The 14,224-nt window shown below is 48.6% G+C and overlaps 1 protein-coding gene across 1 annotated transcript; it reads left to right on the top strand.

Annotated features, from left to right (window-relative positions):
- Positions 1-366: 366 nt before the first annotated feature.
- scara3 (scavenger receptor class A, member 3) lies at positions 367-8,884 on the top strand (the record flags this gene model as incomplete). The annotated part of the gene is made up of 10 exons (XM_084454003.1): positions 367-406; positions 585-620; positions 835-879; positions 2,160-2,279; positions 4,937-5,017; positions 5,810-5,928; positions 6,254-6,498; positions 6,628-6,936; positions 7,443-7,813; positions 8,436-8,884. 10 exons carry the CDS (start codon positions 367-369, stop codon positions 8,882-8,884), a joined length of 1,815 nt encoding a protein of 604 aa, XP_084310129.1.
- Between the last annotated feature and the right edge of the window lie 5,340 nt (positions 8,885-14,224).

Raw genomic sequence — 14,224 nt, 5'->3', positions numbered from 1 at the left:
GCACGCACACACACACACACACACACATGCTCAGAAACGCGTGCACACAGACACATAAACACATGCAGAAGCATATGCGCACATACACGCACACAAACACACACACACACACACATACACTCACATACTGGCAATACACACACACACGCAAAAACACACGCACAAGCATATGCACACACACACACACACACACACACACACACACACACACACGGTTGTTTCTGTAGCATAGCATTGGGGGGCCCGTGTCTGACAGCACCTACATTTCCATGCCAGCCCCGCAGTCATCCCAGAGAAGTGGATAATGTATCGGTCAGAGACACCCGATTCAACAGAACAAAAACACTATAATTGTGTTTCTATAAGATGTCGGCCAACTATGACCTCAGGTCCATACCAAGCTGCAGTTGGGGTGTTCTGTGTCTTGGATGCTGGATATGCCGTTATTACAGTAGAGCCCCTACCCTGTGATTTATGAGTGCTGTAATAAACTGTGTGTGAGTCACTCCCCAAGACGACTATTGGGTCCTGATTTGTGAACCTGTCATGTCCCCCACCCTCCCTCCCTCTCTCCTGTTTTGCAGATAGCTATTGTGGATACGAAAACCAGCTCTTCAAAGGTGAGGATAAACAAGCCTGTGACTCAGGGCTCAAATGCTTTATGGGTTTGGCAAATCTACCATTCCTGGAGGTAACACTTAGATCAACAGGTGGCTTATGGGAAGTAGCATTGAACTGTAAGGAGAATGGATGTGCTTGGGCAGTTTTGCTGCTATAACAACGATTCCTTCTCCTCTGTGTGTGTGTGTGTGTGTGTGTGTGTGTGTGTTTCAGAGGAAGACCTGACTGGAGAGGAGGAGGAGATGCCCTCCTTCAGAGGTAAGGAACATATTATCAACAACACACACACACACCATGTATGGTCCCTCTGGGCTATCTGGCTAATCTCCCTATGCAGTGTTATTATTTTGAGTTATGAGTTTTCCAGAGCGTACCAATGTTCTGCAGTGTTTGTTTTGGTATCTCAGGCGCATTTCCGGAAGACTCATTCCTTAAAGTGTGTGCGTGTGTGCGTGTGACATTCAGCAGCCATCTCGGCTTGTTTGTGTGTGTACTTCTTACCATCTGTTTCACATACTGTAGCTCCACACACACGCACGCACGCACGCACACACACACACACACACACACACACACACACACAATCAGTCACACACAATCAGTCACACATACTGTACACACACACACACGCACTCCTTCTCTCTCTTCCATCCCCAACCGACTGCCAAATCAACTCTCTAACAGCAGGACAGGCTCTGCCAGCCAAACTCTATAACTCAGAAGAACCTCTGGTCATTGCAAATGTCAGACAATTTGGTCAGGGACCATAAAGAACTGCACCGGCCCTGCTGACCAGTCCCAGCATAGATACTGAGACACTAGTACAGAAATATAATTAATAGAGGAATATTCCCTTGGCTCAGGGCAATTCGACCGGTACGACTGTCTGACTGTTCCGTTTGCTCGGAGGGCGACCCATGCCCCCCCCCCCTCCAATCTCCTTGATGGGTCAGAGAAAGTTGAAGACATAACTACAGTCTTAACTGGATAAAGGCCTTAATCCAGCCCCATAGAGGACTGCCTGGCGCTCTGTTCTTTTCCATGGACAACGTCTCTGCTCTTTTTCTCAACAGTTCTTTTGCCTATTTTGTTGTAAAGTTGCAGTCACGCCATGCTTCCCCCTCAGAGTTTTCTTGTGCTGTTGTTGCTAACTACAGACTGTTTTCGGGACAGTCTTGCCTTCTTTGTTGTGATTGGTCGTCTGTGGAAAAAAAAAGCGGTATTGACATCAGATGCGCTTTTCCGAAAGTTGAACTATTTTCAGCAACGAAAAAACATCCACTGCCTGTTGCTTTTCATTGGAAAAAGGCAAAGCGGATCCAAAAAAGAGCTACACTGTGACCATGACCTAACAAGTTGTCCATGATAAGGTCTGGATTCAGAACTCTCGCCCTACATCCTGGGTCCTAACCTGAAGAGTGAATCTTGACTCTATGACTTCATATTTAACGCCCCGACACAACAGCTGACTTCTGCGTCTGTGTGTGTGTGTGTGTGTGTGTGTGTGTGTGTGTGTGTGTGTGTGTGTGCGCCCACAGGCAGGAGCCGGGGTGGGTGTGTGAAGTGTCAGCAGACCCGCTCCCTCCAGTTGGCAGTGAAGGTCCTCTACGGATTCTTCGCCTTCCTCATCATCACTGTGGCAGTGCTGGCATCACTGGGTGAGTGGCATCTCGTCTCACTGTACTCCCGACGCAATTGTAGGTGTGCCAGCACTTGGTCCCCTATTATGAAAAACCTTTTCAGCTGTGTACATACATTTGGGTCTCTGGTGGGCCTACTAATACACAAATTTGATTTGCCTCACCTTCTGGCATCAGAAGGAAACTCATTAGAGTTATACAGCCCCCCATCTGAAAAAAAAAGTTGTAAAAACGAAGTATTCAGAAACGTCCTGCTGCATTTGCATTGCTTGAACTTCTGGAGGCATGATGGAGTGGGGGCGGGGAGAAGCACCTCATTTGCATTTAAAGCTACAGACACAGAAACGGCACACCCAGAACAGGACTGAAACAGAGGAGGTCCAGTTTAGAGGCACGCTAGAATGCTTAATCTGAGCGGTATTTTCAGCAAAAAAAATATTCAAAGACATTTGAATCATTTTGGAGACCCCAGAGACCAGATCTGGTTGAAAAGGAGCATAGGGGTACTTTAAGGCTGCATTTACACTGCCAAGTTGAAATGACCCAATTCCAATTTTTTGCTCAAATGTGACACAATTCTGATGTGTCATTTCAACAATCTGTCCGCTTACATTACAGTCGAAATGACACATCCGATTCATGTCAGATTTATTTCCACATACAATTGAGGCCTGAAACGGATCTGAGCATGTCGGATGGAATGTGCTTTTTTTTTTACTGCTTACAGTTCCATAACACATATCAGAATTGTGTCACATTTGAGCAAAAAAGCGGAGATGGGTCACTTCAATAATAGTAAATGCAGCCTAACTGACTTTCTTGGGAATGGAGCTGCGGTAGAGAATGGCAGCGTACGGAAGGAGACCCTGCTGGATTGCTGGGGCTCAGTATTCCATCAACACACCGCCCACTCAGGGCTCAATACATAATAACCAGGCTAATAAAAACTATATAGTGAACGGGATCCAAAGTGAATCCAGATTGCAGAGTGAGTCACCGGCCGGAGCTTGGCCTTCCAGCAGGTATCGTGTGTACAGTACCCTCCCCATCATCTGGTGTCCCTTGCCAATCAGAACCTTTTCTTCACGCTTGACTGACCTCCATTAGATACTCCTCTATGGAAGATAACAGAGAAGCAGGCCTGGTTGAAAAGCCTTTGGGGTCTCTGTGTAAAATGATAAGGTCTGCTAATTTCCCTGGATCATACGAGCGTACGCCTCAAACCAGGTTTACCGTGGCACACCTGACAACTATTACAGTACAAACAGATGTCGCATCAGGAGGTCTTTATTATTGCGGTTCAAGACGGTAAATCTCTTTTTCACAACACCTCCCAGCTCCCGCTGAGAGCGGTGGTGTAACAATGAGAAGGTTGGAGAGCTGAGGTCCCCTAACTGCGGTGGCACTGTCTTTTATTGCTGCAGGGAAGGTCTGCCGCAGTTTATGTCAACTCTCTCCCCTGCTGTGCTGCAGAGAAACCAAACAAGAACAAAGAACTGTAAATCTCATCATGGTGAAAGAACCTACATTGTGCTTGGCTGGAACTGCCCAAACGAGCGTGTGAAAGAGAGAAAACATGGAGGAGTAAATTGTTGAGATATCCATATCATGACCGTGATGTCAATGTCATATGGGTGGAATTCCCAATGTTTGTTTTATAACGAATATCGATTAACAATCACATTTGAATGATCATAACCAGCTTCTCTCTTTGACAAAAAGGTTCTTTGGTCGTCTTAGTTTCATCCTACCTGGTACCAAAAGAGTTTTCAAAGGGTTTGTCAGAGAGGTCTCTTCCAATGACATCTTTTCATCTGTGTTCAGGAACATCTGATGTTTGTGGGCTGGGTAGAGATTTAAACAGCCTGCCTCAGCAATGTGTATGCGATGTCATTATTTGCACACAACGTCCACACAACTCTTGCGTTCTATACACCAGAAGCTGCTTGTCTAGCAGTGAGAGGAGTGGTTTTACATATAGGTTTTCATACCAGCCCCCAAAACATTCTGCGATTGTATTTAACCGTGCAAAAACATCCGCTGCAACGCAGACTGATTGAGCCCCCCCTCTGGTCTACAGCAGCTCGGCCAGGGGGGTCATGTTCAGTCTCAGCCTGCCAGAATCCTAATTGTGTTAAGCAGGTGGTATGTGAACAACACATGGTAGCGTTTGCAGAGTTGAACAGACTGTGGCCCGGCCATTATTAATCCCTAGGCCCCAGGATTAGAACATTATTGTACGTGGCTCAGCCTCCTCCAAACGTGTGCGTTTAAACACCGTGCGACGGCTCCTCTGGGAGCTGTAGTCCACCAGGAAACAAGCAGCCGGACAAGCCATTTCCTGCAGTGCTGTGAACTGTACGCCACACTTTCTAATGGAAGCTAAGCTTAATAGCCTCCGCCGGCTGTCAGCACATACTCTATGTCTGTATATAGTATAATATATTCACTTGAACAACAGCAGACGCAACAGAGACGTGGGGCTAGACCCGCAAACATGGTGCTGACGTAAATTGCCAAAAATTTAATTGAAAACACAACACTTCGGTTTGGTTGAGGCACAGGGAGCAAAACATTCTCTCTTGCTTTTCCGTCTTCTTCATTCCTAACAGTAAGCTTCTCCATATTCCCCTCTAAGCCAGTGTTGTTGACATGATTATCTACGTATTCCTCAGTGTTCCGGAAGGTGGACAGCCTATCGGAGGAAGAGTCCTCCTACCACACGAAGATCACCAAGGTCCAGCAGAGCATCGAAGGTACGAGACTATAGACATCCACCCAAAGATCGTACGCTAGTATGCTGTGCAAATGGAGTAGGATGCAGTAGCTATCCATGGCAATACAGGACAGTAAGTGCTGAGCAGAATATGATCCTTGAAGGGAGTTGAACCCGTGACCTGTAGACGTATAGCATCATGCTCTACCTAACGGAGCCATATGGGATCATACGCCTACATACAGTACTGCATCAGGGGTCCATCTGCTCACAGAGAGGTGAGAAGCGTGAAACAGAGATTAGTCGAGCATACGGACCCTTCCTGCTGATGGTATCCCTAACAGAACTCTCCCATCTATCATAAAGAGAGACGTCTCTGTGTTCCAACTAGGTCGTCCATAGAGTTCAGCAATCTGGGTCAGTAAATATGGGTGTCTGGACTGGGGTGAGTTTGTAAGGGGGTGGGGTGGGAGGGGGACCTGTTCCTCTGGCCCTGTGATGTGGCCTCCTGAGATGGGGTTGAGTCCCTGAGGAGGCATAACTCACCCAGCCTCCTCTAGGACTGAAGAATGTGCACTACACAACTGCTTCTGCTGGGCTGGGCGAGGATTTTACTTCTGTCACATTGTACGCAATTTGTGCCGCCCATTGCACATGTGTGTTGGTGTCTCCTCCACATGATTAATAAATCATGTTTGTTTGTTTGATCTGATCTTGGGGTAATAACACACATCACTCTCTCTCTTTCTCTCACTCTCTCTCTCTCTCTCTCTCTCTCACACACACACACACACACTCACACTCACATCACACTCTTTTTCTCTCTCTTTAGACCTGAGCAGCAACAGCAACTGTTCTGGCTGTCTGGACCTGGCCCACTACAGTTCGGAGGTGACCCGGCTCAAGAGAGAGTTTGAAGACCTGCAGAAGATGATCCTGGGGCAGGAGCAGGTTAGTAGAAGGGCATTAAATAAAAAGGTATTCATCAGTCCGTTGGCTGTCAGTGGAACAAGTGCACAGTGAACCTGTCGTCCCCCACCCATGATGCATGTCATCGGCATGTACAGTTCTAGAATGTCCAAGTGAAGTGAGCTTTTCTAGTTTAGATGTATCTATTAAGTCCTGATAGTGACCTACTGTATGAGAATCCTAACATTTAGAAATGTGACTTCCACTCCACACTCAATTTTCCTCATACGAAGACACACACACACACACACACAAATCAAGGCCCCTCGTCCAGTGCTCTCACCTACGGCCTGCACGCCCCCTCCAGGTACTGGACCAGGCCTCCCAGACCCAGCAGACCCTGAAGACTGCCAGCACCAGGATGACCCGCGACATGCAGAACTACTCCATGTCCATCAAGCTCATCAACCAATCCCTAGAGAGGTACCTGGACCAGGTGGACGGTTGGAAGGCGGTGATCACCGAGACAGAGGAGAGCATGAAGACTCTGTCCCAGGACCAGGCCGATGTCAAGGCCACCATCCAGCAGGTCAACACCACGGTCGCACTCAGGTAGTGACCGACTAAAAATCCAAAACATGCACGCGTTTACTGTATGTCACTGTGGAGATTGTACATCCAGAATTCCCAACGCGCTTTCGCGACATATTCCAACCCTTACCCCCCCTCTCTCTGGCCTAGCACGCTGTGGATGGACGCCCTCCAGCGGAAGACGGACGAGGAGACCCTGGTGGTCCAGAAGATGACCGCCGACTGGCAGAACTACAGCCGAACGCTGGGCGCCCTCAAGTCCAACTCCAGCGTCACCGCGCAGATGGTGCGCGGCATCCAGAGCGGCGTCTCCGTCACCCACCAGCGCATCGCCGTGAGCTCCGAGATGGTCCACGACCTCACGCTGCAGGTGATGAACCTCCAGATGCAGCTGGACAACCTCACCTCCTTCATGGACGAGCACGAGGAGAACATGCACGACCTCCACTACCACTCCAGGTACGGTGAATCGATTGGGGCGCCCCTCGTTAAGCGGTTAGGGCGCGCCTCCCCCCTCCCCACACACACACACACTCAAAGTTGTTCAAGGTTCACTCAGAGTATGAATAACCTTCTCTATGGTAATCTGAGTACCCAGAAGCCCTCGCTGCGGCGAGAACTTCTGGGAACGAGCGATGATGTTCGTGGACGCCAATGAGAATGCGATCGTATTTTGTATCGGAGGCTGATTGGCCCGCGCTCCGGATTCTATCCACACCCACTCCACCCGGATACTCCCGGAAACTTCCGCCCCCCCTTTTCACGATTGGCTGTTCAAATGCAACTGGATAATGCGCGGCTCCGCCCCTACGCCCATGTTTTGTGGCGCTTGACTCCAGACTATCTCAATGGTTGTACCGAACAACCTTGGGTTAGTAGTAGTCAGACTTTTCGTGTTTACCGTAACGCTAACCGAACCGAATACCTCACGCCGTAAACCCCCTGTGACGCTGCGTCCTGTCCAGGTACTACGAGAACCGCACGGGGGAACGCTTCACCACGCTGGACGCCCGGATGCTCTCCATCGAGATGGAGATCGACACCATCTCGTCCAGCATCAACGCCACGGTCAGCCACGTCCAGAGCATGTACAAGTACATCAACATGGAGAGCTCCTCCTGCCAGACCCGGCTGGCCAGCCACACGGAGGACCTCCAGAGCCTCAACCGGACCGTGGTGCAGCTGCTGAGCCTGGCCGATGCGCTGCGGCAGCACGACCTGATATTCCAGGTCCGCTTGGACATGGACGTCCGGAACCTGTCCATGGTGATGGAGGAGATGAAGCTGGTGGACACCCACCACAGTCAGCTCATACAAAACTTCACCATACTGAAAGGTAGGGAAGACGCACTGCTGTATATGGACCAGCGCGCGCACACACACACACACACACACACACACACACACACACCTTTCTATAGGTTAATCTTGGTCTCTTGCCGTCTGCCTGTCTCTCTCCCTCTCTCTCCACCCATCCCTTCTCTCTCTTTCTCTCTCTCTCTCTCTCTCTCTCTCTCTCTCTTATACACACACACACACAGATCTGAACAGTGAGATGCATTGATTGCTTTCACAAGTCTCATGTTGTTGAGCTACAGGGAGAACTGATTCCAACCCTAATGCCACTTAGTCAGAGGTGACAGAAATTTTGAGACATTACCTAACCCCACACACTTGCACGCGCGCGCGCACACACACACACACACACACACGCACACACACACACACACACACACACACACACACATGACTGAGCAACATTGTGCCACTGTCGGCTCATACAGAACTTCAGCATACTGAAAGGATGTGTGTGTGTTTGTATGTGTAAGGTGTGCATACTAACATACTGTACCATACACACACACACACACACACAAACACACACATACACACATACACACAGCTCATGCAAAACTAAACCAGCTGTCTATCCTTTAATCTCTCCCCACACCCTACAGGTGCTCCTGGCCCTACTGGCCCCAAGGGGAACAGAGGGGAGTCGGGGGCCAAGGGTCCTGTCGGCCTGACTGGAAACAAGGGTGACAGGGGCCCAGCGGGGGCCCGTGGCCCCTTGGGGGAGAAGGGCCTAATCGGGCTCAAGGGAGACCAAGGCGAACCAGGGTCCATGGGAGCCAGGGGCGCGGTGGGCATCAAAGGAGCCAAAGCTGCCCTGGGTCCGCCCGGCCCACGTGGGGAGAGAGGACAGAAGGGGGACATGGGAACCATCGGGAAAGATGGGATAGCGGGGCTCAAGGGGCCCCCGGGCATGCAGGGTCAGGCCGGGCTGCCGGGGCTGCATGGCCTGCCCGGCCCGCGGGGGAAGCCGGGGGCTGCGGGCCCCCCAGGGGCGCCGGGGACCCCCGGACCTCCGGGGCCGCCGGCTTACGCTACCTCTGCCGTCTCCTGAGGGAAGAAAGACCCCGCCACCTGCCCCCCCCCCCACCACCACCCCCTCTCCGACCCCCCAACCCCTCCTCCTCAACCCTGAACAAGGTTAAGACATAAAAGCCTGCTGCCTCAGAAGGTACATTTGCGATTTGCCTTACCCTGGTCAGTATAGGCGAAGGCATCAAGTGAAACACGTCCATCTTTGATTCTCCCCCAGTATCACTTCTCAGAGTTGGTACTGCACACACACGCACTCAGTTTCCTTGTCTGTGGGACCGACACCCATGGTACAAGATTGCGCTACGGCAGCAAGGAGAATGCAGGAGTGGGATGGAGTGAGAAACTGTCCGCTCGGATGTTCTCTACAGACAGTGGGACCACCAATCCAATCCTGTTTGAGAGCGCTGAGAGTTTAGGCAGGGCTGTAAAACACAAAGACTGAAGGATGATTTACACAAATGATGCCCTGCAATAATATTGCATACATTCGAATGTATCATGAAAGAGAACTGGATAATATGGATAATGGTTTGTGACCCGTGGGAGGGAACCCAGGTGGGAGCTTTCTATAGTCTAGGTTTACATGACCATGCACTTTCATGGGGGAACAGATGAGTGTTTTAAAGTATCTAGTCATTTTTATATATCATTTGTTTGTGAAAGACATTGACGCATGATTTTCTATTCTCTAGATGATGGCACTTTACAGGTTTTATAAAGTGTAGAAATGATAAGTCTGTTTTATAAGTGTTTTTTTTTTTTTTTAAATACTTTTTTAACGTTTCAGAGCAGGAACTCTGAATATTCACTGGGGTCTCGGAGATGTGACCATGGTATAGTTACAGTACAGTATGACTCTTGTTAGTGTGGATGGATGATGTTACGGAATGTAATCTATTTAGCTTCATGAAGGCACATGGATATACGTTAGCCATCATTGTGTAATGAAACAAGTTCCCAATGACTCAAAATGTAGTGTTTTTAAATTTTGATCTTTAGTTTTTACGCACCCATAACATTCAGTTGGCATTTTTACAATGGTGGAGTCAGTTTTTAGAGATTTATTTACGATATGCTTTATGTTTCCTGTCTGTTTTTGTATAGTTTTGATCAAACCCTCTTGAAAAGTGTTGTACCATTCAGTATAGCCATTCATCCTTACATCCATATTAATATACCCACATAATCATACGTTTTTGATCCGTATACCGTATGTCTAACAGCAACTAGAACATGTTGCAAACATGAGGAACTGACACTTTGTTAACATGTGTATCTTTGTTATAAAAATGCGGCTGGCTTGCATAGATTTTCAATAAATTCTACTACATTCCTTTATCCTATCCACTCAGACATACCGTTTTATTCATTTATTTTCAATAAAGTTCTGCCCATGTCATAGATCTGTGGGTTATAAGCCATAAACAGTGCTATCTGTGTGTTAGGGGGTCAGTAGTTGTGGCGTCAGGTTAACTGGTTTCCCTTCCTGTCTGCAGAGAAACATGCGAGGGCTCGTGAGATCAGAAGGACACAAGACTCCAACGAAAACTTCCTCTGAAGTCCACCCAAATCCTATACTGCTGTGGTCACTGTATTATACTGCAAGATGTGATGACTGATTTGATCACTCTTTATTTTCAATTCTGAAATATTTCTGAAATAGATTTATAAACATAAATACGGACAGACAGACAGATAGATAACAGACAGACAGACAGACAGACAGACAGACAGACAGACAGACAGACAGATGACAGACGGACGGACGGACGGACGGACGGACGGACGGACGGACGGACGGACGGACGGACGGACGGACGGACGGACGGACAGACAGACAGACAGACAAATAGATAGGTAGGTAGGTAGGTGGGTAGATAGATAGATAGATAGATAGATAGATAGATAGATAGATAGATAGATAGATAGATTAATGATAAAGCTCACTTCATTCTTTTGTATGAAATTTGACTCATTCTTGTTCTTCAAAGGACCCAAGACCACTGAGTTGAAATCTGAGAAGGTGTGTCTGATATGAATGCTTGGGTTGTCCCAAGATCCTATTCTGGGATCTCTCACTCTCTCACTCTCTCCTCTCTCTCACTCACTCTCTCTCTCTCTCTCTCTCTCTCTCTCTCTTTCTCTCTCTCTCACATGTGGTGTGCAAGCCGTCCTCGCGCCACTAGCAGCTTGACCTCCAGCAGTTTGTCTAAACCATTGCCACATGTTGAATCATAAATCACCACGCAGTTACAGAGTGTTGGGACAGACTGGCTGCATGCATCATTACAGAGTACATATACAGGCTGAAACTTAACAATGGACCTATCTCCTCCGGTCTAGTGTCGAAAAGCCGACGTTGACCCAGTCACAGAGATGCTCCACCCTGGCTCCACCCTGGCTGCCCCACTGTATCCCACCCCTCAAACTGGCTCCCACACTTAACGTCGTGGCTTAGTTGCACAATAACCACAACCTGATGCAACGCGGGCCCAGATACAGTTTCCATCGTTAGCATTGCGTTACTGATGACAAAGCGACCACAACTGGGGGCTAGGCTAACACTGAGTTCCTGACACTCCCTGAAGCATTATTGCATTTTAACAAGACTTTTTTATATGGGATTGTTGTTCACTGCCGAGGATAATATAGCTTGTGTAGCTTAATGTATAGAACAGTGAGTAATGGAGTCTGTGGCAAGTAGCAATTCCTTATACCATACCATTATACATCTAGTCCTGGCGCCAGTGGTGTCTGTGGAACGGCTATAGCTGTCAGAGCTGTCAGAGGGATACACAAACACACAGATTAGATGACTGAACCTCAGATGTAGGTTACTCTGGATTCTACAGAGGAAGACTACAATAACCAGATATCTGCTCCCTGTAGGAGAAGACTACAATAACCAGATATCTGCTCCCTGTAGGAGAAGACTACAATGACCAGATATCTGCTCCCTGTAGGAGAAGACTACAATAACCAAAGATCTGCTCCCTGTAGAAGACTACAAGGAGGACAGGCAACACTGAAGCCCTCTATAGGAAAGGACAGAGCAGACTGTTCTTCCTCAGGAGGCTCAGGTCCTTTGATGTGTGTAGCAGGCTGCTGCAGATGTTCTACCAGTCTGTTGTAGCCAGCACACGGTTCTTTGCTGTGGCCTGCTGGGGAGGCAACACCAGGTCTGAGGGGACCAACAAATTGAACAAGCTGGTGAGGAAGGCCAGCGCTGTACAACTGGTCAGCCTGGAGGCTGTGGTGGAGAGGAGGATGAGGGACAAACTGAAGTCTACCCTTCTCCTGTAGAAGAAGGCTACAGTAACCACATATCTGCTCCCCGTAGAAGAAGACCACAATAGCCTTATATCTACCGCTCCTAGAAACAAAAGAACACAGCATACATCCCTGGTTCCCTCCCTGCCAAGCTCATGCAACTACCGTTAAAACCGAGATGACGTCCTCATGGTCCAAAGGTTACGTCGACGTTTACTCGAGTCTCGGACAACTGTCTACACAATACCTACGCCGCGGCCGGTTTTTCAAAAACAGTATGAAGTGAATAAGCACGTAGGCGGAGGGCGTTAGTGTTTTTACTCTGGTGGAAAACACCCACCCTGCCAGGATCAACCCCTCCAGATGTCCGCGCTGGTCAGCGGCCAGCAGCGCCAAGGCTCCCTCGCTCCATGTGGAACGCATTTCACACATGGAGTTTTTCACTCCCGTGCTTTCTAAAACAGCTGCTCGAGGTGAGGATTTTCTAAAAGCGTCAATGGAGTGAATGAAGACGAAATTCAGTTTCCTCTGCCTTACTGTTTGTCTGTGTGAGAGGGTTTAAGCCAGGAACAGAGCCAGCCCGCTATGAGATTAATCGTGACCAGATGATAGAGGCCAGAAGCACGTCCGTATGAAATGTTTTATTTGTGAATCGCGATGTCATAGAGAAGTGCTACGCTACCCATGGTCTGGAGTCATTTGCTTTGCATTTTCTGGACTAAGGCGGGTCTAGGGTGAGGTTGGATCCGCTGGATCCAGTTTTGGAGTAGGCGGGCTCTAGACAAGATCTGAATCCAGGGGCGGACTGGGGAAATAATTCAGGCCGGGAAATGTAGCCCCAGTCAGGCCACGAGCCGACGCGGTGAGATGGAACACTTTCAGTTTCGTTTTGTAAACGGGAAATGGGCGGGGTTTCCGATTGTGAATAATAAACTGTCAGCAAGTTGTTGAGCAGGGGGGGACAGGCGAGTTAGCGCGCCAGGCCACTGGGAAAACTCCCGGTGCTCCCGATGGCCAGTCCGCCCCTGTCTGAATCTGATAGTGAATGGAAACCAGGCTCTCCTCCCCCAAGGACAGCGAGGTTATACTTCCCACAATCCTAGAGTGTAACTGCGACATCTTTGATTGGTGGAGCTCGCTGTTACCGTGGAAATGTTTACCTCACGTCATGGTCAGCCATTTCTGCAAGATAGTCGTTGCCGCCTGCTACCATCGTGGATGTACGAAGTGTCCAGTCCTGGCCACCATGTTGGAAGGGTGTTTTGCCCTCCAGGTCTCTGTGCCAGTTACGTGAATGAAAATTATGTACAGTACGGTGGTCATTCAAAGTTACTCCTGTTAGTTAGGGATATGTAAAATCCAAGGGATATCTGTCGAACCAATATTGTATTGTACCACAGTATTGTTAGGAGAGCATGTGATAGGATGGTTAAGGGGGTCATATGATCAATAGTTCAAGATGATTAACGAGTACAAGAAACATCTCGCATAAAGTCGTGGTGTTGGATTCCTTTATTAGACACTAACTGAGTGACAGTACCAGGAATATAACACTCACCTCCAAATGGACTGAATTTTTCAAATGTCACGACTAGTGCACCGGATGCAACACAGGGATTCGTGACACAGCGTCTGATTCTCTGAGATGGAGATTGGGGGAATGGCTGCCAAAAGATATGTGTTAATTACTGGCTAACCTTCTCATTGCAACACTGTGGCCATGCAGTAGGTTATGACACCTGCAACTAGCAGGTTATGGTCATACTCATAACACTCCCGTCTTCATCTCCCTACCACCCTCTCCTCTGCTTTTCTATAGGTTAATCTTGGTCTCTCTCTCTCTCTCTCTTATACACACACACACACTGAGCTCTGAGCAGTGAGATGCATTGATTGTTTTCACAGGTCTCATTTCGTTGAGCTACAGGGAGAACTGATTCCAACCCTAATGCCACTTAGTCAGAGGTGACAGAAAGTTTGAGACATTACCTAACCCCACACACTTGCACACGCGCACACACTCGCAAACACCTGCACACACACACACACACACACATGCACGCACACACACACCCTAGGAGACGTTACC

The sequence above is a fragment of the Borostomias antarcticus genome (genome assembly GCF_949987555.1).
Source record: "Borostomias antarcticus genome assembly, chromosome: 19".
Lineage (NCBI taxonomy): Eukaryota > Metazoa > Chordata > Actinopteri > Stomiiformes > Stomiidae > Borostomias > Borostomias antarcticus.
Note: the sequence above shows the minus strand (reverse complement) of the source record. Positions and strands in the feature narration are given on the sequence as shown.